The following is a 19327-nucleotide window of genomic DNA, read 5'->3' as shown; positions in this document are numbered from 1 at the left end:
AAAAAAAAAAAAAAGACACGTATGTATTCACCATCTCACAAATTGCAGTTTTCACCCTAAAAGTTTAATTTCCGTCTTCTTTGTGCATGTCTAACATCGCTACTTTACTTTCTGAACGTCAAGAATAACAGTTTTAATAACTTTTAATGTCCCTGTCTTCCACTTATAATGTCTGTGCCAGTTTGGGGGTGGTTTGATTCACTGATGATTCTCCATAAGTTGTATTGTCCCAATTTTCTACATGGTAATCTTCGAAGGGTTTCTAGACATTATACAGTTTGCTTTGGGGAATGGTGGGCATTTTTATTCCCTCAAATGTTCTTGAACTTTGTTCTGGGATAGTTGGTCCTTTCAGGCCTTCCCTTTAAGGTTTCTCAGGCAGGTGTGGGGTGGCTCCTCCCAGGGGTCATCATGTGTCACTGATGGTGTCCTGTCTCTGCCCAGGGCTCTACAAGCCATGAGGTCTCCCAGTCAGGCTGTAGGGGGCAGGCACTGTCCCATCCTGTTTCCTGGAATCTCCGAGACCTTCCCCCATGCGAGCAGCTTCCTCTCAAGCATGTGCTGACTGGTCCCCAGTGGGCTGTTCCAGGGCCTCACTCGAGGGTCTCTGAAGTCTCCGTCTGTGCAATGCCCTCCTTTCTGGGGCTCTGTCCTATGAACCCCAGCTCCCTCCCCTCAACTGGGCCAGCCAGACCCCCTGGGCTCTCCTCCTGGTGCTGCAGTAAGCCTGGCCCTTGCCCCAGGGATTGCTGGTTGTCACTGTTGATGTACAGTGTTTTGAAAATCCTTGTTTCATAAAATTTGCCTTTTTCCCTTGCCTTTTTCAGATGGGAGGGTAAAGCTAGTTACTGTTACTCCATCGCAGCTAGAAGTGGAAGTTAGCTGGTTTGTTTTTAAGGTAAATTAGAGTTTACTTAGTGCCAGTGGGAATGACGTGCACAGGGACCCAGGACACACTCACCCCGTGAAGGCCCAGCAAGGTCTGGGTGCTGTGGAATCGCTTTTCTTGTTCAGCCACTGCCCTCTGAGCCAAGCCGTGTGCCTCCAGGTAGTAGGCAGTCCTCTGCTCTTCGTCACCCTCCTTCTGGGCACATAACCTGCACAAGACATGGGGTGGGATTCGGAGCGGCAGTGTTAAAGTTGGCCATCATCAGTGCTGCTGAGTGTGTAACCTGTCACTTTGATGTAATTACACTGCACACTTTATTCATACTTAAAATGTTATAATTAGATGTTTTACATGTAAAGACATTTTCAATATACCTTAAAGCAAAGGTTAAGAGCTGATGAATGCCATGTGTGTGGGACCATGCTGTTCACAAGAAAATAAATCTACACTTAAAGAGACATGGGATGCAGCAGAGTCAACTGCGCTGTGTGTGACCAGCTATGATAGTCCCTAGGGGGAGACATGGTGCATAGTGACAGCCTGATCCAGGCTAGGCCCCTGATCCAGGCTAGAGTCAGGCTGCTCTTCACATTGGATTTATATGTTGTGTCCGGATGCTTTCGTGTAACAAGTGTGGGCTACCCAGGGCTGGCATGTACTGAGGCTTTGCCATGGAGTACAGCTCTGAGGGGTCCTGGGCATGGGACCCCTCCTGAGTCCAGAGCCCTGTGAGCAGTGCAGTGTGAAAGGCTACACCTTTGTGTGGACACGTGTGGAGTGACGCGTGTGCCTGTGACCTCTGTGTGGACAAGTGTGAGTGATGCATGTGCCTATGAGTCTGTGTGGGAGGTGGTGCCTCCGGGTGTGGGGTGCAGTGCAGTGCTGTGTAGGGGCTGAGGTGAGTCTGTGGTGTCCCCAGGAGCTGAGCACTGGACATGAGGGACAGACCAGAGCCAGGCAGAGCTAAGGGCTGAAGGACCCCTCAGGGGCTCCGGCTCCCCTGCAGCATCCCTGAGGGAGGTGTGGGCAGTTCAGGGCTAGAGTCAGGAGGCCCTGCCAGGGGAGATAGGGCCAGACCTAGGGAAATTCTGGGCCTGGGGTTGGGCCTGTGGGCAGGAGGAGGCAGGAAGGTGCTGGGCAGGGGTTGCCGGGAGGAAGCCAGAGATTGTCCCATGTAAAGAGCAGCTGTCTGGCCACCAGAGGGCCAAGCCCTCCAAAGGCAGCTCTCAGCCCCAGCAGATGCCACCACAGCCCACACCTCTTTATCCGGGCTCTCTCTACTTTTATGTCGATACAATTCTCTCTGTAGCCACATCTGATAAATTGTTCCTCTATTTCCATCAGGCAGCTGTCCAAGTCCTTCAGCAGCGCCAAGCACTCCCGAGGGGCACTGTCCACCAGCTCCTCCGTAGCCCTGACCTGGAGGCTCAGGCACCTGGGGAGCAGATTCTCTTCAGCAGCTTTGCCGCGACCCCGGGACCTTGTGGTTCACGGTTCACCTTACCACTCTCTCTGGTGTTGACCCAGGATGCTGGAAGAAACATCTCGGGGCTGTCTTCCCTCACATGCGGTAACATTAGAAGTTAAGAAAACCCCAGCATGAGCACTGCATCCACGTGGAAGTTCAGAAACCTCCACTCAATGACTCACAAGGAGAAAAGAAAACCCATGTGGAGACGCCTGGCCGCGCAGGCCAGAGGGGGCGGAATGGGGAAGGACGAGGTCCAGTCAGGAAGTAGCCCTGGGGGGGCCACCAGCACAGATGGCTTCACAAAGACAAAGCAGAAATATAATCAACCGAAATGAGAAAAATATCACCTGGTTGTTTGAGAAGATCTGCTGATCAAGTTAGAGCCTGCAGGTGTGATTGGAGGAGAGAGGCACAAACTGCGGGAGGCAGCCCTGGGTGAGGACTTGAGCTGTAAGAGCACTGACTGACTGAGTTTACGGACTTTACTAGCTACTCTTACTACCAAACTTCACTAACTCAACTGCACATCAGCAGGAAACAATTTCCCTGGTTCTTCCCACAGCTCCCAAGCCACCTCTTGAAGTGATTCTGACAAGGAAGCTGAAAGGAAGCACAGGAAACTTCTGGAGCTGTGTGGAAGGCTGTGGTGTGTGGCCCAGAATGTGGTCCTCAACTTCCCCAGGCTCTAAATATGGCACAAAGCCAACCGGTGGGGAAAGGCAGCAGCACCACCATGGTGAGCAAGTTCTGCGCAGGATGACCCACCTGGCCTCTAGGTCAGTGATGAAGAAGTCCAGCCTGGCTGCCCGGTTGGGCCTCTCTCTCTTGAGAACCTTGAAGGTCTCTATGAGCTTCTGAAATAGGCGGCGAACCTGGGGACAAGGCCAGCATGATGTGCATTCACCACTGAGCCCTCTGTGTGGCAGAGCCCTGTGGACGTTCCCCCCAAGAGACCACACCACCACCTGCCAACCTCTCACCATGGCCTCTTGTCCTTCATCCCCTGTGGACAAGAGTGTCTCTGCCAGAGTCAGGGTGGAGCTGTACCAAAAGTCCTCGCTCCCCCCCAGGCACTGGGCCTCCTCAATCATCTTTTTTGCTTGTCCGTAGTTCTTTTCCTTGTTGGCCAACTGTGCCAGAAGGAGCAGACATCTCGCCTGTGCGCAAGGGTCATCAAACTCCTGACAGACACAGACAGAGGGGCGTGGCTGTGCTTGTGGATGTAGGGGAAGGTAGCAGAGAGACAGAGAGACATGGAGGACACTGCCTGCTGAGAGGTCTCTGAGCCCAGTAGGTCCCAGTGCACAGACCTAAGAAGAGAGCAGGGCAGAGGGCACAGCCCTGGCAGGAAGACATGGGTTGGGGGGTCCGGAGGGTAGAGAAGGGAGCCAGAGCATTTGGGGGCCACAGCCAAGAGCAGCAGTGGTCACTGCCAGACTGGCGGGAGCAAGTTCAGGAGCATGATGAAGTAGCTGTATTCAGGGCTAGCTGCATTTGAGGCCAGTGTAAGGTGTGGTGTGTGGACACGTTCCATGGGTTTAAACACGGCTGGAGAACTGGCAGGTGAGCTGATAGGGGGTGAGAGACCTGCTTTGGCAAGCACATGGTAAAGGTGAGCGGACAATTGCTCCCTCTCTCACATCAAGGAAGAAGGAAGGTGGTGGACAGGCAGTGGGCACAGGGCCTGGTGTCCATCCTGTCATCCTGGGGACTGGACTCCCAACGGTCACAGATGCCCAGGACCCTTGATGGGTCCCCACGGCCCAGCACTGGGCCACCCTTGCCCTGTGACCTAACTGCTGCCCTGGGGACACCCTCTGGTCTCAGCAGAGATGGGTTGTCTCCTATGGCCAACTCCAAGGCTGCACTGTGGTCAGCAAAGTGCTGCACCCACTTGTGTCCCCTCATCACCTGGCTGCAGGACTCTCAGGTCCTCCCAAAACAAACTCCCTGTGAAAACACCCGTCCCTGCTGCCAGAGACCTGCACACACCTGTCTCCCTGCCTGAGACCTGCACACACCTGCACACACCTGTCCTCCCTGTCTGAGACCTGCACACACCTGTCCCTCCTGTCAGAGACCTGCACACACCTGTCCTCACTGTCTGAGACCTGCACACACCTGTCCCTCCTGTCAGAGACCTGCACACACCTGTCCTCACTGTCTGAGACCTGCACACACCTGTCACTCCTGTCAGAGACCTGCACACACCTGTCCTCACTGTCTGAGACCTGCACACACCTGTCCTCACTGTCTGAGACCTGTACACACCTGTCCCTCCTGTCAGAGACCTGCATACACCTGTCTCCTTCCCTGAGACCTGCACACACCTGTCCCTCCTGTCAGAGACCTGCACACACCTGTCCTGTCTGAGACCTGCACACACCTGTCCTCACTGTATGAGACCTGCACACACCTGTCCTCACTGTATGAGACCTGCACACACTTGTCTCCCTGCCTGAGACCTGCACACACCTGTCCTCCCTGCGGGCAGCAGAAAGAGACCCACAGCAGTTATCAGAAGTAACAAACCGTGATTAAAAAGAGCAAGAGACAGACAAGGGCAGGATGACTGACCTCCCACTGAGAATCACAAGATTGTCCAGAGCTGAAAGGCATGGAACAAGCTTCAGAAAGGAGAGCCCCTGCTCCCCTACAGAGGCCCTCTGGGCTGTATGCAAGTGGAGGGGGAGCTGTTTGGGCTACAGAGTGGGAGAGGCTAGAGGGCACTGACCTGGAAAGCCAGGTAAGCCTCTGACAGGAGCAGCCGGGTAGGCTGGTACAGGTGCATCTCCAGCAGCACCTCCCCCTTCAGCATCCACAGCTGGGGAAAGGCCTCTCCATCAAGTCCCCTCCCCATCTCTGCATTTATCTCCAAGATCTGTAAGACACACAGTCCTCACCCACATCTGTGTCTGGTCAGGAGATGGGACATGGCAGCAGTGGCCTGCAGTTGCCTGGAAAACCACGTTCCACTGAGGGCTTCCCAGCAACACTGGGGGTGGGGAGGGCTTGAGGCTCTGTGTGCCTGGCGCTCATGCTTAGGCTGCTGCCCCTTCCTCCAGACAGATGCCACCACCTGGGACCCCTCAAGGCGGCCTCTCCACGTGCTGGGCAGTGCCCTTCCTGAGTGGGATGGGTCTCAGAGTGCTTACAACCAACCCTCTTTCTGTGCCAGGCTGGACCTCTGCCCCACTGCACGGGCCTCCTGATTCCTCCTGAGGCACACAGAACCCTGATCCTGCAGGTGCAGAAATGCATCCAAGTCTGGTGCCGCCATGCCAGGCCCTGGACTCAGGAGCATAGCAGTGGGGTGGTCACCTTCGTTTAGGGGCCAACCATAAGGGGAAATGTGGTCTGTGATGACAGCTCACGTGGTCTGGAGGGAAAGCCTGTCCCCAGTGAGATGACAATCCCTATAGGCCAACCCTACTCTCCGCATGCACTGTTCCACCAGGATCCCCATCCGCCGCCCTGCCAGACATGTCAGTCTCTGCTTAGGGCCTGGCAGGCCGGGTCCACAGTGGTCTTCAGTGCACCTGAATGTCATCTTCCTTGGGAATTCCAGGGCCACAGGGAGGGGACAGCCCTGAGTGGTCTCTGGCATGAGCGTTGCCCATGGTAAGAGCTCTCCAGGTAAACTCCTTCCTGCCGGTCCAGCCTGCCTGCCGGGCTGCAGCAGCAGGTGGGCTCTGGCCCATGCAGTTACCTTGTCCTTCGCTACCAGCGGCCTCATCTCTGCGGGTGGGGTGGGTGTCACCTGCAGAGCTAGTTCCGGCAGGGTTTCTTCCAATACAGGTTCCTTTTTTCTGTCTCTCTTCAAAGCAATCTCTCTTCTGCAGCTATGGTAAGTAAAACAGACCATATGCAAGAGAGAAATGCAATGGCAGTGAATACACAAGATGTTTAATTTCATTACTAATCAAAGAAATGCAAATCAAAATTTACTCAAGTTTTTACAAAGATTTTTTTTAAATTGCCAGGATTTGGCAAGCATCTGACCTCCAAATCTGCATCCTCTCTCCCAAACTCTAGCCTCATACATTCCACGTGGCTTAGGAGTTCAAGGTGCATCTCAAACTCTACCTGGCCAGGCCAGAGCTCCATGGCCCATCGTGTCCCCTCCCCCACCATGCCCACTCCCCCACTGTGCCCCCTCCAGAAAGGTGCAGCTCCTCCCCAGCTGAGCTCCTGGGGGCACTGCCTACTCCATCTCCCAACACATTGGCACATTGAGGTTATGCCCTCTCCCCTCTCCCCTCTGCACACACCTGGATTTGCTTCTATCTGGCCACTAGCTCCAGCCCCTGACATTCGCCAAGCCATGTCCAGAGTGGTCACTCTGCAGGAACCAAGACCTCAAAAGGCTCACCCCGGGCTGCTAGTCTCCACTGAGTCCTTCCCTCGGGCCCTGACAGCCCCCAGCACCACCCTCAGCCCATCTGACCTGGTCCCACTCCCACCACAGCTCCCACCCACAGGCTACCAGCACAGAGCAGGGGCCTGTGCCCATGAGGACAACTGTGCCAAAGACTGGGCCCCGATGCTCCTTGGTGTCACTCACACTAGGGACATGTGGATGCCAGTGGAACTGCCACTGCCTAGCCAGCTCTGACTGGCCCTGCCCTGCTGGCAGCAGGATACAAGTTGTCCTGTGGGCACAGATCTGGAAGCTACAGGCCACAGATGGAGCCCACTGTGTGTTAGCCTTTCTGTTGGCCAGAAACCAGAAACCAGAAACCATAGCCTCTCTCCCTATACGCCTCCACAGGCACACAGCCCACTAAAGTCCCTCACTGGAATCAAAGGACCAAGACAAGACTGGAACCCCAACACCAGAACACATTCAGAATCAAGGGGGTCTGTCACCCAGGAATGTTGGATGTTAAGACAACTTTTCACACCTTACCATAAATGTTTTGTTTTCTAATCAAAACCTTCCCTCCCAGACTTTGCTCCCATACTGGGTGGGAAGACAGCTTTGAGCATTGCGGCTCTTCACCAGATGCCTCGAGATAAAGCCTTTCTGTTCTCAAACTCGCACAAGGCAGTGGCTGCTACAGCACTGGGAGCAAGCCCACAGCTCAGCACAGAATGTTAGGTGAGGGCTGGATGGAAGGATCGCAGTACTTGGAAACACACCAGTGATGTTGTGGAGGCGCATTTGTGAGTGCACCATGCTCATGGAAACAGCACAGTGATAGGGAGGGCAGACACAGGACGTGACCAGGGTCACTGTGGAGGATGGGCACACAGCCTCCAGTTTCTCTCTCTTATCTGTATTTTCTAAAATTTCCATGATAAAACATCATATGTAATAAAAAAAATCACATTGTAGAAATTCTTAAATAATAAGGATAGAACTGCATATAACCACACACAAAAGTATTTCCTGGGTGGCCTTCAAACCAAGAACGAGGGCAGTTAATTCAGTTGTTAAATAACTGGCACTAGCAAAACTCACCCCACTGGATGTGAACTAAGTCTGGAACCCAAGGGGCTGCATGGGCCTCACCTTGACCCTGACCCTAACCCCAGCCCTCAGCCCTCCTGGGAGGGGCTGCACTTCCCCAGGGCCTCACGTCCCTCCTGCCCTTCCTCCCTGAGGAGCCCTTCCACACAGTCCCTAGAAAGGTGACCAGGGGCATCATCAGGAGCTGCTGCTCTGTGCTCACAGCCCCAGGACCCTGGGTGCCTCCCCACTGCTGCCCCGCACCCTCCCCACTGCTGCCCAGCACCCTCCCCACTACTACCTCGGCCCCACACTGTGCAGTACCTTCTCCCCTCCACATCATCCCCCTAGGTGTCAACCCCCCTCCCCACTGCAGTCGGAAGGCCCCCAGGCCCTCTCCCCCACGCTGGGTGTTCAGGTGCTGAGGGCAGAATCTGGCCTTGCACTCCCTGTTGCAGCCTTCCTTCTCCTGGCATCACGCCCAAAGGACAGAAGAGCCTTGGACTCGAGACAGGGCCCACCTCGCCTGCTCCAGTTCCCCGAGGTGCACCGGCCCGGCGGCTTCTTCATGGTAAGTGGAAGCTTCTCTCAGCTTCAATTGGGAGCACACGAGCGCGAGTCTGGGGGAGGCAGGAGAGAATGTGTCATTATCTTGGCACAGTGGATGGGGAAAACCACCTGTACAGCACACAGAGCACTTTCCAACAACATTTTCAGTGAGTGTCAGAGCTAAGCGACCTTACTAGGGGGGAACGAGCAGCTTCCTTGGCACTTCCTGCTTCACATTCATTCACCTGGCCCATTTGGTGGCTGTGTGTCTCCAGGGCACTTTAGAAATAAAAGAGGCCCGGCAAGTGGGGCTCTGACCCTGCACCCGCAGGACAGAAGGTCCACTTTGACTGTCACTTAAGGCATTTTTATTTTACATGGTTTCTGGTCAACAGAAAGGCTAACACTACCACCCAGACCTACTCTGTGACCGACACCTGCTCTGTCACTCTCTGAGCAGGTGTCCCCAGCCTCTCTTCCTATACGCCTCCACAGGCACACGCCCTTGCATGCACACATATGTCCCACAGGCATGCACATCCACAGGCACTGCACATCAGGTCTTGTAATGTCACCTTATTGCACCACAGGTGCAGTAGGTGGCTCAGCATATGCTCAAGCCGTGTCTCTGAGCCACATTTGCGATTCTCACGACATTTCAGATGTCTGCACCATCATCATGTCTGCTACAATGATCTGTGATTCTGCTACTGTAATTGTTTTGGGACCCCACAATCCGCATATGTCAGAAAGCAAACATGACTCATCGAAGAGTGGGCTCTGCCTGCCCCCCAACTGGCTGCTCCCCATACCCTTCCCTCTTCTCCAGTTCCTGGTCCTGAAACACAGCAGTTCTGAAGTTAGGCCAATTAAAATCCCTACCCTGGCCCCCAAGTGCTCAGGTGAACAGATGAGTCCCACATGTCTCACATTAAATCTAAAGCTAGAAATGACTGGGCTCAGTAAGGAAGGCACATCAAAAGCTGAGACAGGCCCAGAGCTGGTGCCAGACAGCGAGCCCAGCCGTGAACGCAGAGGAACAGCTCCTGAAGGAGACTGGAAGTGCCACTCTGGTGCCACACGGACGGGAAAAAAGAGGAACAGCCTCACTGCTGGTACAGAGGACGCTTTAGGGTCTGGACAGAAGATCAAACCAGCCACAACAGTCCCTTAAGCCAAAGCCTAGGCCACAGCAAGGGCGCTTCTGAGCAAAGAAAGTGGTTTCTTGAGACGGGATCCACTCCTGGTGAAGGTGCTGCGGACATTGTTGAAATGAGAACAAAGGGTTTAGAATGCTCTATCAACTTAGTTGATAAGCAGCAGCAGGGTTCGAGAGGATCAATTCCACTTTTTAAAGAAGGTCTACTGTGGGTGAATTGCTGCCGAGCAGTAGCACACGGAGCAGAGAACCCTTTGCGAAGGGAGGAGGTAACCAACATGCAAAATCACTGCTGTCTTATGTTAAGGAATTTCTATCATTTTTTAGCAGTGAAGTATTTTTAAATTAAGGTATGTACATTTTTTCAAAATAATACTATTCCACACTCAATAGACCAAAGTATGATTCTGACATAAATTTTATGGGCACTGGGACACCAAAAAATTTGTGTACCTTACTTTACTGTGATATTCAGTTTGTTACAGAGCTGAACCCACAATATTCCCAAGGGACTATTCCTTTGTGATTAGTGTGTCTCCTCAAGACAAGAATATTCTCTTGAGGGTCATATAGAAATTTTAAAATAAAAATACCATTTTAATTCAATTATTTTGATTTACTTGGCTTACAAATGTTAGGTATTTTATTATTTACATTATAGTCAATGACGGAATTAATATCTTAAAATGCTATTTGTTTTTATGTTGCTTTAGGGAAATTTTCACTCCAGGCATTTACATATTTCCTTGGAAATAAAGGAGGTGTACGAACCGAAGGTGATAGAGGCCTGCGAGGCTCTCGCTCTCCACCACAGAGTACGAGATCAGGACGCCCAGCTGCAGGATGGGGATGGTGAGCTCGTGGAGAGACATCTTCTGCAGGATGGTGACCAAGTGGTCCAGGTAATATAAGGTGTATGTCTACATGAATACACAGCAAACACACAGGTCACAGGACAGGAAGCACTAGAGTTTTGTCCTCCAAAGAACTTCACCTTTCACTGTGCCAAGCAGAGAGAGTTTTCTCCACCAAACACTTGAGGTGCTGACGCTCAGCAAGTGAGCTGGTTAGCTGATGGTGGGAGGGTAGAACCAGTAATAGAAAAGCAGAAAGCCCAACACAGGACCACAGTAGATGGACGCTAGATTCACATCCAGGACACTGGGAAATGACACTTTGCTCCATGGTGCCAGAGCAGTGATGCTGACCCTGCCTCACACCACACACCCGACAGGGTCAGGGATGCTGTGGACCTAACCCCGACGGGCACAATGCACCAAAGTATCTGCATGGCCTCCAGAAAAGGAAACATTTTTTTAAAAAACAGGACATAAGAAAGCACTAATCACAAAGGAATAGTGAATAACTCTTCACCGCATTAGAATGAACACACCCTCTTCCTAGGAAGACCCCATTGAGACTGACCACACAGTCCAAGTTGACCCAGAGGCTGTGTCTTTGTCAATGGGCTCTTTCCAGAAGGACTCCGTGAAGGAGTCAGGAAAGAGAGAAAGCTTTACAAAATATGGGCAACAGTTTGGACACATCTCAGAAGAGGATGTCCAAAGGCCAGGAAGCACAGGAGAGGTGTCTGTCTGTGCTGTGATCAGGCTGGTGGGGCCACAGTGAGATGCTACTGTGTGCTCGACAACAGCCACAACAGTGAAGAAGGACAGTGACCACAGCTGCCTAGGACGTGGGCAGCAGGAGCTGAGCCACTAGGGGTGGGGATGTGACCTGGCACCACTGCTCTGATAACAACTTGGCATCAGACAGACAGGCTCTATAATCCAGAAATCGTCCCACAGGCTGCCCGCCAGACCGGCAGCAACTTTACGGGAGCCTCCTTGGTAACAGCTGTGAACTGGAGGCAGGTCGCACGTCTGTGCATGGGGTAGCACACAGATGAACTGCAGCCCATCCCTGCAGCAGGGTTCCTTGTGGCCACAGAAGGAAACAGGCTACAGGCCCGCAGTTGAGTGTGGATCGCCCCCACGGACATCACAGTGAGCAGAGGCTGCCAGGCCAGGGGGCAACCTGCTGAACGGCTCCATTCTCACAAAGCACAGAACCCAGGCAGCATGTGGGGGCTGTGCAGAGGCTCCCAGAAGCATCAGGCCCTCATCCCTGAACTGTATATATGAACTTAGGTGGCAAAAAAGGGCTTTTCAGATGTGATTAAGACAAGGATTATGAATGGATTAATAAATTGTGGTATATGTTACTGTGGAATATTATGCAGCCTTTAAAAAGATGGAAACTTTACCTCTTTTACGGTTTGCATGGTTGGAGTTGAAATATAACCTATGTAGTAAAGTATCTCAAGAATGGAAGAAAAAATATCCAATATACTCAGTACTATTATGAAACCAATTTACAAACACTCACACTTTCATATGAAGACTAGATCACAACTATGGCACAAGATGAAGGAGGGAGGAGGGAGGATGGGAGCAGAGGGGGGAGGTCAGATGGAGGGAGAGTGAATGGTGGGATCACACCTATGGTGCATAATGCAAGGGTACATATGGGATCTATTAGTATAGAGTATAAATGTCTTAACACAATTATTAAGTAAACAAGATGAGGTATATATTAACCAGTGTGATTTAAGCATTCCTAATTCTATATAAAATCAGCACATTGTACCCCATAAATGTTTAATGTATACATGATCTGTGTGTTTCTGATTTAATAAAAAAATAAAAATATGAAAGACAAGGATTATTCCAATTGTCCACAGGCAACCTACGTGGAAGTACACAGGAACTTGTAAGGGGGAGGGGAGCCTGGATGTGCTCAGAGAGGTCCAAGCTGGGAGGCAGAGCCGGGGTGAGCAGGCTGGTGTGAAGAGGCCGGGAGGTTCTTCTGACCACATGTCATTGGGAGGTGTGCAGCCTGGCCTGCACCTTCACTCTGACCTTCTGACTACCAGAGCTGTCTGTTGTTTCTACGGCCCCATCTGTGGGAACCCATCGTGTCCAGGTGTGCGCTCTGGGTGTGGTCAGACTGGGAGGAGGGCAACGTTCCCGTGGACATGGCAGCTTCCTGTGGACGCACCAGCTAACAGGACAGAGCTGTACTGGGGCGAGGCCTGAGGCTGCCAGAGTCCCTGCCCAGACAGCGCATGGCTGAGCCTGCTGTGTCTCTCTGGTCACAGGCCCAAGCAGAAGCAGGGACATACAGCACTGGCTGTAGGTGGCCATGGGACCCAGGCCCTCGAGTATTTCTGGGTCTCAGCTTACCGGTTTCAGGAGACTCGCTGTGTTGACAGTGAAGTCACTTTCATCTTGTTTAAACACGGACAGCACCTCCTGGGGGCAGGTATAGGAAGCCCACTCCTCTGTGCTTGCAGGTAGGTCCTCAAGCTGTTTGGCAGGAGTGAACTATAAAGGCAAGAAGGCAAATTTTACTTAAGAAAGTGGAGTTTGTCCTTCTCAGAGCATGGCTGTGCGGCCAACAGGCTGGAGCCTCAGGAAGACACTGCTCTCTCCGCATGGGGCCCTGGTGAGCATCCCTGCCAGAGCCACCTTTGACTCCAAGCCCCACACACATCTTCAGACACCATTTCAAGCAATGCAAAGTGACACTTTCTGCCCCTTGAGCAGCCAGAGTCTGCCTGCGGGTGCCGGGAGCTGCCTGCGAATGGTCCAGCGGAGCAGCTTCTTGACCATGGTGGTGCTGGCGGGAGCACGTGTTTTCAGGGTGAAGTCTTCACGGGAGAAGAAGCCGCTTGTCTCAGGCTCCAGCACCCAGCCTGCACATCTGGGACCAGACCATGCCAGCTGCTGGTGGCCTCCGCGGCAGGCAGACCCAGGTGGTGGGCTTTGTGCAAACTGCATGTGAAAGGGTTACAGCAAGCACAGAATTCCCCACTGAATGGCCAGGGGTACAATACAGACATTCCAACTCAGACCTCAGAGAAGACCAGGGGTGACACCATGGTCTGCTGCACTGCAGAGGGGACCCGTGGGCCTGGTCACCTGCCCCAGGAAGTCACCTGCTTGGCCTCCTTGCCCCGCTCCTTCTCATCCTTCTCCCGCAGCTTCTCCTTCTCTGTCAGCTTCTCCTTCTCTGTCGGTTTCTCCTTGTCTTGAAGCTTCTCCTTCTCCCGGGGTTTCTCCTTCTCTGTTGGTTTCTCCTTGTCTTGAAGCTTCTCCTTCTCTATCGGTTTCTCCTTTTCTGTCAGTTTCTCTTTTTCTTTACTTTTCTCCTTCTCTTTTTTTGCCAGTGACAAATATGAACTGACTGTTCCATCAAGTTTATTCTCTGAAATTGATTTCCCTGCTGTCATCAAAGAAACCTTGGAACGAGATCCAAATTTCCAGCATTAAAAACAGACCTCTGTATGCACCTCTCCTGCCCTGGATGGAGGGGTGCCACAGACCGCAGTGCTCCTAGGACTCTCACGTCCACCACTGGCCCTGGTCAAGGCCAGTGAGTTTCCCACAGAGCAGAAACAGGGCCTGGCCCAGGGCACTTAGGGGTGGGTGACACTGGCCCGCATGTCACTGCTGGGAGTGTCAGTGGGCACGGGCATTGGAGTTTCTGCTGATGAACCTACACCATGCCCAGCATGCCCTTGTAGGGCAGGGGAGGCCTGTGTCCTCGGCAGGCTGGGGCTAGCCCCTCTCAGCCCTGGCCTGGGAGAACTAACTTGCCAGCTGCTCTAGGTCTCATATTTGGTGGCAGAAGCTTTTGCGGGATGGGCTGGGCATGTGCAGAAGCTGGCACCTCCCTGGCTTTCCTGCTGTGCCCGCTGCAGGGTCCCTACTGTTCCCTTCATAGACTGCCACCTGGCCAACACTGCCCTATGGGGCACACAGTCCCCAGGAGATCTGGACAGGAGCACAGTGCCAGAGACTGCCAAGAGCCATACCCCACAGACCCCACAGGAGGGAGGAAGCTGGCTGTGCCCAGAAGGCCAGCAGGTAGGAACCCGTTAGACCACAGCTGGCAACAGAAAGGCTCAAGCTATAGCTGCTTGTGCACCCAGCCTGGAGATGGACAGGGTCCTGGGGAGGGGGTGTCTCCAGCCCTGGGTGGTCTACAAGGGTTGGGGGGCAGACTGCTTCAGAGGGAGCCTGAGTGGGTGCAGTCAAGAGGAAATTTGTTTGTTTTAATGATGTTGGGAATAATTCAATAGACAGGAAAAACACTGATATAATAGGAGAGAAATTTGCTCTTATCCTGAAGGTCTTTAGAAAATCTGGAAAGACTTTTAAAAAAAGATGCCACGGCAATCCCCAGAGTCCCAGATTCCAGTCCCACCTGCCAGATGCGCCTGAGGAACATGTAGGCCAGCAGCCCATAGTCCTCATAGTCGGCGGAGGCGGGTGACAACACCAGGGCCAGCATGGTGCAGGCACGGGCCAGCGTCTCCAGCTGCCGCACACTGCACAGCTTCTCCAGGGACAACAGCGCTGCAGCCCGGGGGGCTGGACCTTCTGGCAGCCCCTGAGCATGCATGTCCTCCTCTGCAAAATAGGCCAAAGCTGAGAGGGGGCCAGGCCCACGGATGTGCCTGGCACCCAACATTGGGTTGGGGCCTCTCACAGGGGCCAGTCTACACAGGGCTCAGCAGAGCAGCTGCTCCCCGGCATGCTTGATTGCCCCCCACACAGCAGACAAGGTCTGTGTCCTGGGCAGCAGGAGGCTGGGCAGCACGAGCCCTGGTGTAGGATGGCACCCAGGGCGGGAACTGGCTGGTGCCCGAAGGCTTGGGGGTCTGCTCTCAGACTTGCACTGGCTAAGAGTGACAATCCTCCCATTGTGGTCTCACCCTAGCTGTGTGAGTTGTGATCTTCAGCTCCAAGCTGCCCAGACCTGTGGGCTGGACACTGGGTGAACAGGCCCATGTCTGGTTACTCACACGCAGATGAGAAGCTGGCGCTTTCCCTGCTCTGCCCTTTTCTAACAGAGGTGCCTCAGCACCAGCAAAGAGCCCCCCTAGTGCCTGGGTGGAGCTGCTGACAGTGCCCCCACTGCAGGACACCCATGCTGGGGCTCGCTCTTCCTCTTTGGTGGAAGCTGCCCTCTTGCTGGGCAGATGCCGTCCCTGCCATCTTTAGGCATGGGCATCCCTTGGGTTGGCTCTGCAGAGCTCACTGTCCATGCCCTGCGTCTCCCTGGAAGCCCCATGTTTTGATTCCTGAGCCTGGGTGCCCCTTTCCTGCACCCAACCTAAGCACATCAGTATTGCCACAAGGGCCTAGGGGTTTGGAGAGGGAGCCTTGCCATCCTGACAACAGGCCCAGGCCAGCAGTGGCTGGGAGGGTGGCCCTGACCAGGACAGCATAGGCGAGGGCCCCTGGCTCAGGCTAGAACCCTGGTGCCTGTAGAGCTCTGAGGGCCCCTGCTTTAAACAGCAGGCCTGTGGGAGCCACCTTGGGGGCCTCCCCCCAGGGCCTCTGCCCTGGTCATCTCAAGGCTGCCAGGCCCCACACCCACCTTCTATACAGGGGCTCCAACAGTTTAGAGTGGGAGGAGAGAGAGACTGGAGAGACCAGCTCCAATCGCCCCAGAGACCACCCTAAGAAAACCAGTCTGAGAGAGCCACATGGTGCCACAGCCTCCGAGTAGCTGGGACACCTGCTCTGCCAGCTCCATCCTTCCTCCTGGTCTGGACTGAGCCCTCTCCTATCATGACCTCAAGCTGGTAAGAGCAATATGTGGTGCCCTTCCCTGTGCCGGGGCTCCTGGCCCCCTAAGTCCACAGGACCTCTTCCCATGGATGTGCTGCAGGGAGTAAGACTTGTAGCAAGATGCCAAAGTCTCCAAAGAAGAACACTCAGGGGCTCAGGAGGGCACACATGGGGGCAGCGCCCGGCAGGCATCTGCTCACCATCTGGCTGGGGCTCTGGCTCAGGAGCATCTCTGGGGGGCTTCATTGCCAACAAGATCTCGATGGCCCACTGCAGGTGGTAGACCACATCCTTCAGAGGGAACTGCTTGTGATACAGCCACTCACTGAACTCTAAGACGTAGTCCGTTTTCTGCCATTCAGTCCCCGGCTTCTTTGGGATTAAATGAAAGAGGATGAAGGTGTGACTTGCCAGTTCAGCCTCCTACAGGGCTAGTGCTGAAGAGATTACTGGGTTTATATTCAGAAGAAAAGGCTCATTTTACCCTGTATTTACCACAGCTGCCCCTAGGAGAGCCACTTCTGCCACCTGGCTCCTTAAGATGTGCCAGATGTGGGCTGGCAACCTGTAGAAGACTGAAACTGGACCCACACCTTTCACCATTAACTAAGTTAGACTCTCACTAGATTAAAGACTTAAACTTAAGACATGAAACCATAAAAATACTAGAAGAAAGTGTAGGGAAAACACTCGAAGAAATCGGCCTGGGCAAACATTTTATGAGGAGGACACCCCGGGCAATTGAAGCAACATCAAAAATACACTATTGGGACCTGATCAAACTAAAGAGCTTCTGCACAGCCAAGAACACAGTAAGTAAGGCAGGCAGACAGCCCTCAGAATGGGAGAAGATTTTCGCAGGTTATGTCTCCGACAAAGGTTTAATAACCAGAATCCATAGAGAACTTAAACGTATTAGCAAGAAGAAAACGAGTGATCCCATCTCAGGATGGGCAAGGGACTTGAAGAGAAATTTCTCCAAAGAAGACTGGCGTACGGGAAAAAAAAAAAAAGATGTGCCAGGTGTGGACAAAGGTGGTGATGTCATCCCCAGGGAAAGCTTGGCAAATATTGCCCATACCGTTGTTGCCTCCCCCCAACAGGGGAACATGGGGTCTCCCTGGAGATGGCCCCTCTGGCGTGGCTCCCCTCTCTCTGTCTCTCGCTACAGCGAGGCTTCTGGAGGGCAGGGAAGACCTTTGCAGTGTCCTACACCAAAACCCAGAGTCTAGCCTGGGGCCTGCCGGTACACAAATTGGCCTGTGAGCACCCGCCAAGCAGAGTTCCTGGCGAGGGCAGCCACCATCACCCTGAACAGCCATGTCATGCAGGGCACTGCTAGACAGGCCCTGGCAAGGTGGAATGGGCCAACATCTGGAGCTTCTTCATTCACTTCCAAGGCCTGAGTCATAGATAAGTTAGGAAACTGGACTCCATGGCACCAGTCAAGGATGCAGGGTACTCTGTACACTCTGAAGTGTTGACTGGCTGTAAATTTAGTCTAAACAGAAATACTTTGAAGATACAGCCAAACATGAGATATTTTACCCTCGTAATCTATGGGGGGATCTGTTTAACATATATTATGCTGAGTAATAACATTGCTGATGCTGTTTTCACTGTAAGGGTATGAAACTAACAAAGAGAAACAAGGGAGCATAACAGCTCTTTGGGGAGACGTCCTTGCTGTTCTCCAGAATCGCTGGCTTTTCTATAAATGAAAGTGGATCTGCTGATCTCTCATCCACTTCTCTGTTGATTGGCTTCTGTGATGGGCGGACAGATTGCTTGGTCCTGCAGCGCTGGGGTGGGGCTGTGGCCCGGGAGCCTCTGTGCCAGCAGCGCCTGCACCCCAGCAGCGCCTGCACCCCACCAGCTGCTGCCGCTGTCTGACTCCTATGGCCAGGCATCTGTAGCCCTGGGCTCTCACCTGCACCATCATTCCACAGATTCCTGTTGGAGCCTGACTCTGCCAGGTGCTTGGGGGACATCTACCATCAGGGACTTAGGTCCTAGCAGGCTTCACAGCCCAAACACTTCACAGAATGAGTAAATTGGGGTGGGAAGGGGGTCCTTAGCACAAAGAGAGGGAGAAGTTGGGGCCTGGGGGTCAGGACTAGGAGGCTGAGCACAGGAGCCCTGGGCCCTCACCCATTGCTGTGCTGGGCATGGCAGTGGCTGGACCCCGAGGTCCCAATCACGTGGAGCTGCCAGGGTCCATCCCAGGCCCTCCACCTCCAGCAAGCATTCACATCTCACAAACTGCTCTGAACAGGGCCTCTGCAAACAAGCCTGAGGAGGGGAAGTCCCATGGGGCATTTGTGGACAGAGGGCTCTAGGCAAGGGTACACAGGCCCAGGGCAAGGGTGAGGACTGCAGAGTGGCCACAGGGCCAGGCCAGGGCAGCACAGCCAGAGCCCACAGGCATTACTACCTGGATGGTGCTTACCCTCTGCTGAGGACAGGTGACTGCTCAGGAAGAAATATGCCCTTATGCCTACCTGGGGTGACCAGCAGGGCCAGTGGGTGGATGTGGTGCGGGTGTGGGGCAGGAGGTAGGTACGAAGTGTGGGGTGTGAGTCCTGCACCTGGACAGTTGCTGTCCCTGGTGGGGCAGGAAGGAGATGGTAGGAAAGGCAGCGTCTGACTTTGGACACAAGGTTGGAAGAATGAGGAGTCAATTGGGCTGCAGGTGCGCCAGTCTGGAGAGGAGGGTGGTCTGGGCTGGATGCCTACGTGTGGGGTCAGCCTGGTGGTGGCATTCAGCTTAGCACAGTGAGATCTGATCTCAAGGGCAGGAGGGGCATGGAAAGAGGTCTGAGTTCTCAGCCCAGGATGCCTCCCTCAGGAAGGAGGGAGAAGGGAGGGCTGACCTAGACAGTAGCAGTGCCTGAGACACAGGGGTGCAAAGGAAGGGGTCTGCTGTCCCGAGGGGCCTGAGAGGGCTTCAGAACCAACGTCAGAGGCTGGCAGTGGCACTGATAGAAGCTGTGTGTGCCAGAATGTTTATTGTAGCCCAATTCACAATAGCTAAGAAATGGAAACAGCCCAAGTGCCCATTAATCCATAAATGGATTAACAAATTGTGGTGTATGTATGCCATGGAATACTATGCAGCCATAAAAAAGATGGAGACTGGCTCGGCACCTATAGCTCAACCGGC

General features: G+C 53.5%; 1 protein-coding gene across 1 annotated transcript in view; it reads right to left on the bottom strand.

The window, feature by feature from the left end:
- The window catches only part of CFAP46 (cilia and flagella associated protein 46), a 116351-nt gene that overhangs the window by 32698 nt on the left and 64326 nt on the right, over positions 1–19327 (bottom strand). Inside the window, 12 exon segments of the mRNA XM_023515629.1 lie at positions 962–1097; positions 2148–2324; positions 3126–3232; positions 3341–3541; positions 5095–5241; positions 6070–6202; positions 8334–8432; positions 10292–10440; positions 12766–12906; positions 13521–13823; positions 14792–14995; positions 16351–16536. Of these exon segments, the coding sequence (XP_023371397.1) occupies positions 962–1097; positions 2148–2324; positions 3126–3232; positions 3341–3541; positions 5095–5241; positions 6070–6202; positions 8334–8432; positions 10292–10440; positions 12766–12906; positions 13521–13823; positions 14792–14995; positions 16351–16536 (1983 nt within the window).

This window comes from Otolemur garnettii, unplaced genomic scaffold (genome assembly GCF_000181295.1).
Source record: "Otolemur garnettii isolate 467f Iridium unplaced genomic scaffold, OtoGar3 scaffold00075, whole genome shotgun sequence".
Classification (NCBI taxonomy): Eukaryota; Metazoa; Chordata; class Mammalia; order Primates; family Galagidae; genus Otolemur; species Otolemur garnettii.
The sequence above is the reverse complement of the archived record's forward strand: the minus strand, read 5'-3'. Positions and strand labels throughout refer to the sequence as shown.